General features: G+C 38.8%; 1 protein-coding gene across 1 annotated transcript; it reads left to right on the top strand.

Annotated features, from left to right (window-relative positions):
- The first annotated feature begins 12,060 nt into the window (after positions 1 to 12,060).
- LOC113280453 (glutamic acid-rich protein-like) lies at positions 12,061 to 12,636 on the top strand. The gene has a single exon (XM_026529074.1). The coding sequence runs from the start codon at positions 12,061 to 12,063 to the stop codon at positions 12,634 to 12,636; it is 576 nt and encodes a 191-aa protein (XP_026384859.1).
- The last annotated feature ends 779 nt before the right edge of the window (positions 12,637 to 13,415 follow it).

Here is a 13,415-nt window from a genome sequence, read left to right as displayed (position 1 = left end):
CCTGGCTCTTCGCTTTGTGTGATCCATGGACGAGTAATTAGCCTTAGTTGGCTCAACAAGACTTTCCGGCTTACCGAGGTGCCACGTGTGTAAGCTTCGTAAAATTCCTTTGCTTCGTTCGTATCCCATGGAGATTGCCCGGGATCTCCCGAAGGGGGAGGGTCGAAAGATAGTTTCTTCCAAAACGGATCAATAACCTCAATATGTATCACTTCTTCATACTTCACAAGCATATGAGACACGGAAGCCCCAATGAGGACATGTCGGGACAAATACACATATCACCCGATTTTCCGTGATTTTTCTCATATTCCATTTGTCTCATCATATGTTTTATTTCCCAATGAGAGACGTTGAATTCTATTCCTTGGAGCAACTTACGATAACGAAGAAATTGAGTCATCCTTTCCATTGAGATTTTCTCAAAGGCCACCTTGATCCTATTGATATCATCCTTAAAGTATTGCTCCATTGCCTCGATGACCGTAACCACATTGCCTTGACTGGACTGGATGAGATCTTTGAATCTCCCATGAGCGGACTCCGCTGCACTAGTTTCTTCAGTCTTGAAGTGTCTATACCGGTTTGTCCATGCACGCACAAATTTTTCCTTGAACTTATCCAACCATTGAGTCCGACAATACCAGACGGCAGTCGGATAAACTTTGTTCAAATCGGCAATAAACTTCTCCAATCTCTTTTCGTACATAACCTCGGTAAGAGACCAATAAACTTTATCCCAATCTCTTAGAAATTCCAACCACTTTTTATGATTTTCCGTATGTTCTTTTTCCACTCGCTCCTTTATCTTGCCTCTCTCATCTTCTTCTTCTTCGGGGGATAGTTTGTTCTTTCGAACATCTTCCTCTAGTTGAACAATCATTCTCTTCGGGGGATAGTGGGTTCAAACAAGGCATGGCAAGTTTTTATGATATTTTGACGTATATGATATGTACATAGGAAATTTTGTGTGTCCGGGAAGACGTCGGATATTGCTTTCATTAATGCATCATCCTTGAAGCCTCTGAGAATTTTTCTCGGTTTGATAAGTGCTTTGGTCAATCTCTTTACATCCTCGAACTCATGAGGTTTCAGCTTCGCAACTAGGGAGTGACCAACAAAATCTTTCGGATCCCGGTGGTTATGACAGCCACACAAAACCTCGCAATCCCAATTGTTCATGTCATTTAAACGGAAAACAAGCTTAAACGAGCAATCATTCTTCCTCGTACGAGTCTTGTATACCCTATTAGTCTTCTTTGGATATACATAATCCTTTCTCTTGTGGCTATTCTTCTCCTTGTATTTCCCACTTCTCTCGCAAGCCATCTCAAAACACCTCTTTGAACGTTCGGTAATCCTCACCAACACACACATGTTCTTAAGAGCCGTCTCTTTAGCCCAAGTGATTGCTTCATTTCGATCTATTATTCCCTACATAAGATCAATTTCACATTCATTAGAAGGTTCATTACTAGAAATCCACTAGTAAAGTATTCCTTGGTCACATACCGGAGGTATTTTATACTATTCCGACGTATCCCGATAAAGCGTCTTTGCATTTAATCAAAATGATAAAGAATGAGAGTAAATGCTGGTAGAGCTAGATATTATGAATAAAATAAGAAAGATAGCAGTGATATCAGAGGAAGTGCTATCCTGAAATATAATGAGGACAGTGGTAATAGTAATGTGATCACAGTTCTTCTCTTTGTTTCTGGTTTGAATTTTAAAAGTAGTAGGGGAATCTGAGACTTTAAGGTTAGGAAAGTTTTCAGGAGAAATTTGGTGTAAGAGAAAGTTGGTAAGGTGTGTGTTGGTATCAGGGGGGAAGGATGGGTTACAAGAGTAGTCTATTTCCTTGGTGGACCCGGAGATGTGTATAAATTAAAGCGTAATAAAAACGGGCCTACAGTAATACCGCAAGTGCACGGTCGTCGGTTGTAGCTCGTGCAAGTACGGGTCGATCCACAGAGACTGGGTGTGTTTTGTAGTGTTTAGCTATTTTGGGTTCTAGTTGCTATTGTTGGGCTTTGAATACCCTTTGATTAAATTGGGCCTAATGGGTTTGTTTTTAACAATGAAATGAACTGAGCTTGGGCTCAGTTGGTCTTGAAGTGCACTAGGCTTTGGGCCTTTGAATGATGAACTGTGAACTTGGGCTTTGGTCTCTGAATTAGGCTTTTGATTAAGCCCACAGTTGACTGAATTGGGCTTTGAGCCTTAACCTAAACTGTGGCTGGGCCTTAATGAACTGGGTTGTGAGCCTTAATGAACTGGGCTTCAGTTTGTACAAACAATGGACAGTGGGCTTCAACTTTTGGTTCAAACCTGGGCTTGGTCTTGAACTGAGAACTGAGCTTGGGCTTTTGGATTGCTGTGAGCCAAGCTCAGTTGCAGCAGCAGCAGTGGCTTCAGCAGCAGCAGAAGGGTAATGCAGGCTGCTCAGGGAAGCATAACAACAGCAAGTAGTAGCAAGGAAAAAGAAGCAGCAGCAGCAGCAGTACTGCACAGCAGGGGAAAGAAAGCAGCAGCAGCAGCACAAGCAGTGGAAGGGAGGCAGCAAGCCAAGGGGAAGAAAACAGTGGGGCAATAATACAGAGGCAGTTAGCCTAAGTCAAAGACAATGGAGAAAATTTACAATGGAAGCAACACAGGGCAACACAGGGCAAAAGCAACACAGGGCAAAAGGATGAAAATTTACAATGGCAAAAGCAAACAGCACAAAAGACACTGCAACTACAAGCAGAGAACAATGGAAGTGAACCAAGGCCTAAGCCAAGGGCAGGGGAGATGGTGAAGCTAACAGTGATGACAATGCAAGGCCAAGGCAGTGGCTCTAGGCATACAAATGGAATGGAAAGAGAATTAGCTTGCTATGAGCACTAATTTCTCCCATTTCTCAATCAAAACAATGCATCCTAAGCATACAAATGGAATGGAAAGAGAATTAGCTTGCTATGAGCACTAATTTCTCCCATTGCTCAATCAAATCAGTGCACTGAGGTTTCTAGCCTAACATTCCACTAAACATGTATCACATAACAGGTACATTAACATTACATGGAACACAAACATCAACAGGAACATGCACTAGGAAAATTGAAGAAACTAAACATCACAGTGAACTAACATTAAACACAAAACTAAATTGAAATTAGAAACAAACAGAAATTATAAGAACATAAACTAAATGAACATGGAATTAAACATGAAATGAAACAGAAATTGAAAATTAACTAAAATTGATTTGAAACCGAAATTGAACATTAACAGAACTAAGTTCTGGACACTGGCTATTCCAGCATAAAACCTCACACACAAACCCACAGTTCCCTTTTATACCCAATACCCAATTTAGGGTTTATAGAAAAATACCCAAATTCAAACAGTGAAATTAGGTATATGATTTACCTAATTTTTGACAGTACAAATTGAACCCATAACTAATTCATTGCTTCTCCTAACAGAAATTAGGGTTTTCTATAAAAATCCCAAAAATTGAGAAATTAGGGTTTCGTAAAATCTTACTTTGATGGCGCAATTTCTTCAATCAATTGCTGACCCATCCTTCCTCTGACTTCACTGCTCCTTCCCATGCCTTTTCTAGCTTCGATTGATAACATGCAATCATTCTTATCAATTCCACACGTCACTGAAATCGTGTGATGTTGATGAAGTTGATTGAAAGTTACCATGTGCGGTAGGTGGTGGTGATGAGTTTCGATTGGTGAGAGCCATGATGGCTTTTGGTGGTTGTGGCAGAGGTATGGTGGCGGAATGGGTGTTGCAGTTGCAGCTCTGCAACTGTCGGGTGGAGGAGAAGAAGAAAGAAAGAGGAGAAGAATGGGTCGACAGTTTAGGGTATAGGGTATCCGTTTTAGGGTGTTGAGCGGGCGCATCAAAGTTAGATGTTGTCGAAGCTGAGCCACTGGAGTCGAAGCTGGTAGGTGAATCGGACGACTCCGCTTGAAGAGGCTGGTATCGACCGTCGGATGCCTTGATACAACGAAGTTAACGGCTCTAGATGGGGTTAGGTGTTGAAGTGTTAAGCGGAAGTATCGAGATTTGATGCGTAGGCAAAGAAGCGACCATTGGATCTAAATGTGATCTAATCTGAAGGCTTGGAATTTAGGCGCTGTGGTGTTTGGCAGAGACTTCAGATTTTGATGCTCTATGAAGAAGCGACCATTGGATGATGAGATGGATCCAATCTAATGGCTGAGAATGTAGGCGGTTTTGGTTATAGAAAATGGGTTTGGGTAAGGGTTTTGGGCCTTGGGTATGCCAAGACCATATCTTCTTTAAGAACAATTCTTCCTTCTTGAGCCCATTTCTAGTCTTTTGGGCTTATGCGCACCACTCTTTGCGGCTTCCTTGCGTAATTTCTTCCGGCTTTTCACCACTCTTCAGATCTTTTCCGCTCCGCAAGTTATCCAGACTTTATTTATTACCTAAAAATGCAAAATTAAGTAAGAAAAATATTTATTCTTGAAAACAATGAAAATACAGAATATGGGATAAAATGTAGAATTAATGCGCAAAAGATGAGTTAAAATGCCAACAAAAAGGGATAAATATATACATTATTTGGCACTCAACAAATACCCCCAAACCTGAATTTTACTTGTCCTCAAGTAAAACAAAACTAAGGAAATCCTAACTATACCACTGTCGCTGGTCTCTCGAATGCATTTAGCGTATGCACTAAGCCTTTTAAACCACTAAGTGTCCCTAGTGGACGAGTTGAAGTCTCGTGAAGGTTTGCTTAGAACGTACCTACAAAGTTCTAGGTCAAAATATAAGCTCAGATTCCATCAAATGTGACATGTGCAAAACAGTTTAAGCTCACAGCAAAATGGAGATGTCAATCTAGCTATCGAAGGCACAATCCTAGCACTGATAACAAAAAAAGACATGTGATAAGAGTGTAAAGTGTATCTACACATGTGTAAAGAAAGATCTGAAGTTATGACTACTAATCACCAAGAGATAGTTTCTCAGGCTAAGAACCAAGGTCGAAATCTAGCTAGCTGTCCGGACTTTACGAGAATTGTGAATGAGTTGGAGGTATTTCACAATTACTCGCGTTGTACATCAATGGCATACACCCTCCTTGCTTATTACAATGAAACAACAAAATGACTCTTTACATGACTCTTATTTACATTGACTATTCTCTTTTTATTTTTGGAACAAGAGATGATGGAATTGATAAATACTTGATTTTTTTTGTATTTTTCTGATATTTTTTCTCTTTTTTTTTTTTTTTTTTTTTTTTTTTTTTTTTTTTTTAGAACAAGGAAACACTTTTGATACATATACAAAAGGAAACAAAAATTACATGACACTTTGCAAGAGGTAGCCCTTTTTGATGCACCCAGTTAAATTCGATGGTTGTCTTTCTTAATGTAACCTCCACCTTCTATCCCAACCAACCAAAGAACAAGCTAGTCAAGTTTCGTTCAGTATTCTAAAGTGATTGGCAATCGTAACTTCCTATCAAACACCTTGAAGATCGAGGCCATACATGTATTGGTAGATCGTGCGCGTGCAAATTTCTTATCACTATGTGAATTGTGCTAGAATCAGGGTGCCTAAATATCTAGACTAAGACTCCTAATAAAATACATATTTGCACAAGAGTCAACATTTCAAGGTAAATGAGCTCCATTTTTATGATTTTTTCATTTTTTAATTTTTTTGGAATTTTTCAATTTTTTCAAAAAGAAGAAGGAGTTCGTTTTCAATTATGGCAAATTATCATGGTATCTACTCTATACCCCCAAACCTAAACTAAACATTGTCCTCAATGTTTCAAAATATGGAAAGAATTAAAATGCAACATATGGAAAGGGACATGCTGAGTAGAGTAAAAGGAGAGAGAATACCCGATTTCGGCGAAAGCAGAAATAAAACTCCGTTATTCAAGGCAAAAAATCCAACATATTTCAGCCGAGATCATATTGGATTAGCAAAATATATACAAAAGGAACAAAAGGGTTTTAAGAAATTGTATCTACTGGATTATATACAAAAATTCACCATACACTAACAATCTAAAGAGTTGAGGATCAACCCAAAAGACAAAGTGTAGAGACATAGAAAGTTTCAAAACACTAAAATTGGACTTAAATGGGAGTGAGAGTGAAAAACCGAATGAATCACCCCTAAACCAAAATTTTTCAACAGGTTCACTTTTAAGCACAAAATCTTTTAATTTTAGGGGTTCAGGATTCAAAAGGTCTAACTCATAATGGACTGTTTTCGGGATGGGCAAAGAAATGCATTCCAACTGTGGCTCTTTAAAAGTGTTATATTTTGAAACAAAATAGTCCAAGAGGACTTGGGAGGCACACAGTTCCAATCCTAGATTAGGAATTTTCAGAAAAATCGGTTTGACAATATGGGTACAAACCAAATCTAGGTTGGGTGGAAGGCCATCAGATTGTGACTTAGGTAGAAGAATAGGCATATCATTATCAATCAAATCAAAATCTCCTAACTCATCTACACATGTCACATCATGCTCAAATCATCAATCAAATTGGCAAGATCACAATCAGAATTATCAACATCATCAACAGATTTATTCTCGTGTATCGGCACATCAGGGGAAACATCACATGGAATACTAGAAGAAATATCATGCATTAAGGTCGGGGCAGAGAAGCCTAATGTATTTGAACCCAAAGGTTCCATAACATTTTCAGTATAGACATGTTCTTCTAACATAACATCATCATCATCATCATCATGATAGGGATTTTGCAATCTAGGATAATTTTCAATCCTAAGGTCGGAGCTATTACAAGAATAAAACTCTAATTCATGGGGGTGACTCATATCATGTGGTGTTGTTCCTGTTTCCCTAACGGATTCCCATTGATGGGTTTTCTCTGCAATCTCGGCTAAAAAATTCCATGCATCATCCACAGATTTATCAATAAACTCACCATTACACATAGACTCAACCATGGTTCGAGATTTAAAGTCTAGTCCCTCATAGAGGATGACGACAAGTCTCCACTTCTCAAATCCATGGTGCGGACATTCGCTCAACAAATCATTAAAACGTTCAAAATAGTGAAAAACAGTTTCCTCATCCAATTGGACAAAACAATTGATACTTTGACGAATAGCGATGGTCCTATGATGTGGAAAGAATTTTTTGAAAAATAGATCTGTGAGTTGGTCCCAAGTGTTGATTGATTGTGGTCTCAAACCGTAAAACCATGTTTTGGCCCTTTCCTTTAAAGAAAATGTAAACAAACGCAATTTCAGAGAGTCTTCGGACATATGATCAGGTTGCATAGTCCGACAAATTTGTTCAAACTCTCTTACATGAGTATAGGGGTTCTCAGAATCGAACCCTCGAAATATAGGAAGTATTTGTATCATGCTTGCATTTATTTTAAAAGGGTTATTGGTTTGAGGTAATACAATACATGATAATGGAATTTTTATTGACGGATACATGTATTCATGGAGAGCACGAGGTTGGCCCATTTTGAAAAGACACAAAGCCCACTATTTGGTTTTAATGGGTTTTCAAAAATTTGGTTTTTTATGGGAAAATTTTGGTTTTGATGGGATATATTTGAAAAAGAAAATTTGGTTTAAAAATGGGAGCAAAGTAGAAATTTGGTTTTAAAATTGGGAGCAAAAGAAATTTTGGTTTGGTTTTTTTTTTTTTTTTTTTTTTTTTTTTTTTTTTTGAATGGGAGAAAAGTAAAGTAATTTTTTTTTTTTTTTTTTTTAAAAAAAATAAAATTTGGTTTTTGAATGGGAGCACGCCCACTGTTTGTTTTGTGTTTGCTTTGGCTCCGCTTGGTTGAAAACTTTTGGTGGAACTGAGTCCAAAATCTCGGCCTAGAATTTGGGTACTCGGCCCACTAACGAGTTCAACTAGCGTGATCGGTTACAAGCTCAGCTGGGTTTAAAAACCCAGAATACAAAATACAAGTCCAAATTAAACAAGCTCACAAAAATTAAATACAAGCCCACAAATTAAACAAACAAGCCCACAAATAAATTATTACAAACCCAACAGAAAATAAGAGAAGCCCAAAAATTGGCTTTAATATTACAAGCCCACAATTAAAAAAATTGGAAGCCCACAATTCGGGTTCTCTTACATGGGTTACCTTTTAAGCACAGCCCAGCTGCTCTGATATTGTTGCAAAAACCCAGTTGGGCTTTGGTTCTTTTCCTTGGTGGCGTCCCAGCAGAGGAAAACAGGTTCAGAACAGCAGGTCCAACAGCAAATGAAGTGAAGCAGATGCAGATGCAAATGCTATGCAGTGAAATGCAAAAATAGCTAATAAAACAACAAGAAAAACACAGCACCAATCCCCGGCAGCGGCGCCAAAAACTTGGTGGACCCGGAGATGTGTATAAATTAAAGCGTAATAAAAACGGGCCTACAGTAATACCGCAAGTGCACGGTCGTCGGTTGTAGCTCGTGCAAGTACGGGTCGATCCACAGAGACTGGGTGTGTTTTGTAGTGTTTAGCTATTTTGGGTTCTAGTTGCTATTGTTGGGCTTTGAATACCCTTTGATTAAATTGGGCCTAATGGGTTTGTTTTTAACAATGAAATGAACTGAGCTTGGGCTCAGTTGGTCTTGAAGTGCACTAGGCTTTGGGCCTTTGAATGATGAACTGTGAACTTGGGCTTTGGTCTCTGAATTAGGCTTTTGATTAAGCCCACAGTTGACTGAATTGGGCTTTGAGCCTTAACCTAAACTGTGGCTGGGCCTTAATGAACTGGGCTGTGAGCCTTAATGAACTGGGCTTCAGTTTGTACAAACAATGGACAGTGGGCTTCAACTTTTGGTTCAAACCTGGGCTTGGTCTTGAACTGAGAACTGAGCTTGGGCTTTTGGATTGCTGTGAGCCAAGCTCAGTTGCAGCAGCAGCAGTGGCTTCAGCAGCAGCAGAAGGGTAATGCAGGCTGCTCAGGGAAGCATAACAACAACAAGTAGTATCAAGGAAAAGGAAGCAGCAGCAGTACTGCACAGCAGGGGAAAGAAAGCAGCAGCAGCAGCACAAGCAGTGGAAGGGAAGCAAGCCAAGGGGAAGAAAACAGTGGGGCAATAATACAGAGGCAGTTAGCCTAAGTCAAAGACAATGGAGAAAATTTACAATGGAAGCAATACAGGGCAACACAGGGCAAAAGCAACACAGGGCAAAAGCAACACAGGGCAAAAAGGATGAAAATTTACAATGGCAAAAGCAAACAGCACAAAAGACACTGCAACTACAAGCAGAGAACAATGGAAGTGAACCAAGGCCTAAGCCAAGGGCAGGGGAGATGGTGAAGCTAACAGTGATGACAATGCAAGGCCAAGGCAGTGGCTCTAGGCATACAAATGGAATGGAAAGAGAATTAGCTTGCTATGAGCACTAATTTCTCCCATTGCTCAATCAAAACAATGCATCCTAAGCATACAAATGGAATGGAAAGAGAATTAGCTTGCTATGAGCACTAATTTCTCCCATTGCTCAATCAAATCAGTGCACTGAGGTTTCTAGCCTAACATTCCACTAAACATGTATCACATAACAGGTACATTAACGTTACATGGAACACAAACATCAACAGGAACATGCACTAGGAAAATTGAAGAAACTAAACATCACAGTGAACTAACATTAAACACAAAACTAAATTGAAATTAGAAACAAACAGAAATTATAAGAACATAAACTAAATGAACATGGAATTAAACATGAAATGAAACAGAAATTGAAAATTAACTAAAATTGATTTGAAACTGAAATTGAACATTAACAGAACTAAGTTCTGGACACTGGCTATTCCAGCATAAAACCTCACACACAAACCCACAGTTCCCTTTTATACCCAATACCCAATTTAGGGTTTATAGAAAAATACCCAAATTCAAACAGTGAAATTAGGTATATGATTTACCTAATTTTTGACAGTACAAATTGAACCCATAACTAATTCATTGCTTCTCCTAACAGAAATTAGGGTTTTCTATAAAAATCCCAAAAATTGAGAAATTAGGGTTTCGTAAAATCTTACTTTGATGGCGCAATTTCTTCAATCAATCGCTGACCCATCCTTCCTCTGACTTCACTGCTCCTTCCCATGCCTTTTCTAGCTTCGATTGATAACATGCAATCATTCTCATCAATTCCACACGTCACTGAAATCGTGTGATGTTGATGAAGTTGATTGAAAGTTACCATGTGCGGTAGGTGGTGGTGATGAGTTTCGATTGGTGAGAGCCATGATGGCTTTTGGTGGTTGTGGCAGAGGTATGGTGGCGGAATGGGTGTTGCAGTTGCAGCTCTGCAACTGTCGGGTGGAGGAGAAGAAGAAAGAAAGAGGAGAAGAATGGGTCGACAGTTTAGGGTATAGGGTATCCGTTTTAGGGTGTTGAGCGGGCGCATCAAAGTTAGATGTTGTCGAAGCTGAGCCACTTGAGTCGAAGCTGGTAGGTGAATCGGACGACTCCGCTTGAAGAGGCTGGTATCGACCGTCGGATGTCTTGATACAACGAAGTTAACGGCTCTAGATGGGGTTAGGTGTTGAAGTGTTAAGCGGAAGTATCGAGATTTGATGCGTAGGCAAAGAAGCGACCATTGGATCTAAATGTGATCTAATCTGAAGGCTTGGAATTTAGGCGCTGTGGTGTTTGGCAGAGACTTCAGATTTTGATGCTCTATGAAGAAGCGACCATTGGATGATGAGATGGATCCAATCTAACGGCTGAGAATGTAGGCGGTTTTGGTTATAGAAAATGGGTTTGGGTAAGGGTTTTGGGCCTTGGGTATGCCAAGCCCATATCTTCTTTAAGAACAATTCTTCCTTCTTGAGCCCATTTCTAGTCTTTTGGGCTTATGCGCACCACTCTTTGCGGCTTCCTTGCGTAATTTCTTCCGGCTTTTCACCACTCTTCAGCTCTTTTCCGCTCCGCAAGTTATCCAGACTTTATTTATTACCTAAAAATGCAAAATTAAGTAAGAAAAATATTTATTCTTGAAAACAATGAAAATACAGAATATGGGATAAAATGTAGAATTAATGCGCAAAAGATGAGTTAAAATGCCAACAAAAAGGGATAAATATATACATTATTTGGCACTCAACATTCCTTTCTTTTGGTTGTGAGAATCCACTGATGTTTGGTGGAGGTAGTCACGTGAAATTTTCTGTTTGATATACAAGGCTGGCGAGTACTAAAGTATTAGAAACATTACAAACAAAAATTTGATATGTGATCATGACCAAAGAAATGTTTGGTGAACCATAAATATGGTTGTCTTCTTTTGAATATATATCATAATGGTACAAAATGCCAAATGACATAATGGTATCCAAAAGTGTTTCTGTAATGGTGGTGGAGTTAAGACATTGTTTGGTTTGGTACTTTCTGGGTTTACAAATATGAGGGTTATGATGTGTAGGAAAAAATTGAGAGTAGGTATGGATCAAGTTGAGGATGGGTACAATGCATCTGGCTAACCTGCTACAAGTAGCAATGGTGCCTCTCAACATGTGATGCCTCTTTCTAATCTGCATACGACATAAAATCTTAATTAGACTCCAATAAAACCTATCAAAAACAGATGACCTACCAAAAACTTCCTTAATGGTAGTTCCAAAGGAATTAATGAATAAAGGTGGATTTAGGTTTTGAAAATAGGTTTGCATGGGGGTAATTATGGCCTGAAGAGACTAAACCATACGCATGACTTTGAATGGACGAAGTAAACAAAGCGATATGACGCTTGACCAAGTGCCATAAATGATAATGAATATGAATTTTAAGGAGATTATAAGGGGGTTTGAAGGTAATATTAGATGATTCATAGAGTTTTCTTTTGTTTTTATGGTCAGAAGATGAAAGAATTAAGAAACCACTTGAAGTTAGAAATGGAAAGTGAGAGTAATTCATCTTCTTCAAACAATGACTCTGCAAGTAATTAGACTGAGATCCCTTCATCATCGGCATTTGGTCAAGCCAGCAATCTTGTTCCATCATTAAGTACCAGTGAGTTGTAACGTTTGAAGGATCAAATCCTGATGGAAATTGATCAGCGTTGTAGGGAGGGAATTCGTCAGAGGGAGGAAGAAGAGAGGAGACACAAAAGAGAGAAAGAGGATTATGAGAATAAGTATGCTGCATGGAAAACCCAATTTATGGCTTATGATATAAGGAAACAAGATGAGTGGGAAGAGAAGCATGCTGAATGCAAACTCTATGGGAGTGCAACTGATGAGGACTCTGACTCAACTAAGAATGAGATGAAATATGATGTAGAAGAGATAAACACAAGTGAGATGGATTCAGATGAAGCAGAAGAGAAAGACATGATGGAAAGGTGGCATGAAAGGAAGTTGAGAATGAGAGTTGAGTTTGAGATGGCCAATCCAATGATATATGCATGTACCATGCAGGAAGGGGAGTGCAGCAGGAGCAAAGAGGAGACTCAGGAGAAAGACTCCGAAGAGGAGAGTGAGGAACGAGATAGTGAAGATGATGAAGATGCTTCGTCTTCCATCAATACTTCTCATGCTTCCTCTGAAAGTGCTGATAAGTGGTTCCGAGAAGAGGAGTATTGGGATTCTGACGAGGGAGAGAGTGATGATGACTATTAGTCGTCATTTTACAAGTATTGGAAATAGCCAGATCTTCAGGAATTGCAAAAATATTGAAGATTATTAACAAGTTCTTCTTTATGTGGTAATTCCAATACTTGTTCCTACTCTTCTAAACTTTCTTGTTGGTGGTGTTTATGATCTGTAAGGTCGCTCTTTTGTCTCTTCTAGTGTTGGACTTATGATGTTGAAGATAACTGTGTTGATGTTGTGAAGTGGTGACAATGGTTTCTTGATGATGGTTATAAATTTTTTGAAAATAGTTCGGTATGATGTAGTTTGAATGTGTTTGAAAGATGCCGGTAGTACTACGGATAGTAGGTTGAGATTTTCTTGTTTCTAGTCTGAACTGTTGAATATGAACAATCTGCCAGTGGGTTTTGTTGGTTTGTTTTCTTGAAATAAAGGGGTTGAAAGTTGTAATACCCTGTATTTTTAACTACTGTTCCGGTTCGGGTTATACCCGGATTAGTTAACCTTGTGGCTTAGGTTGTTGTTCCTTAATCTTAGCCTAGGTGGGTGGATTCAAATAGAAAAGCTACAAATTAGGGTGGAAATAGATTAATTAATAATAAATAAAATTGAGGAAAAATGAAAAGATAAATAAAAAAAGTTTAGAAAATGGATTTTATAAGTTAGAAAACAAAAGCCTAGGAAGAAGAAGAAATAAATGGAGCTAGAGATTTTTAGAGAAGAGATTAAGAAAAATCAAGAGGAGTTTGTAGCAATTCAGAGGTAGAATGTTTAATCCTTTTTCTCCTTGTGTTTCTTTGTTATAC

Source organism: Papaver somniferum, chromosome 5 (assembly GCF_003573695.1).
Source record: "Papaver somniferum cultivar HN1 chromosome 5, ASM357369v1, whole genome shotgun sequence".
Classification (NCBI taxonomy): domain Eukaryota; kingdom Viridiplantae; phylum Streptophyta; class Magnoliopsida; order Ranunculales; family Papaveraceae; genus Papaver; species Papaver somniferum.
Note: the sequence above shows the minus strand (reverse complement) of the source record. Positions and strands in the feature narration are given on the sequence as shown.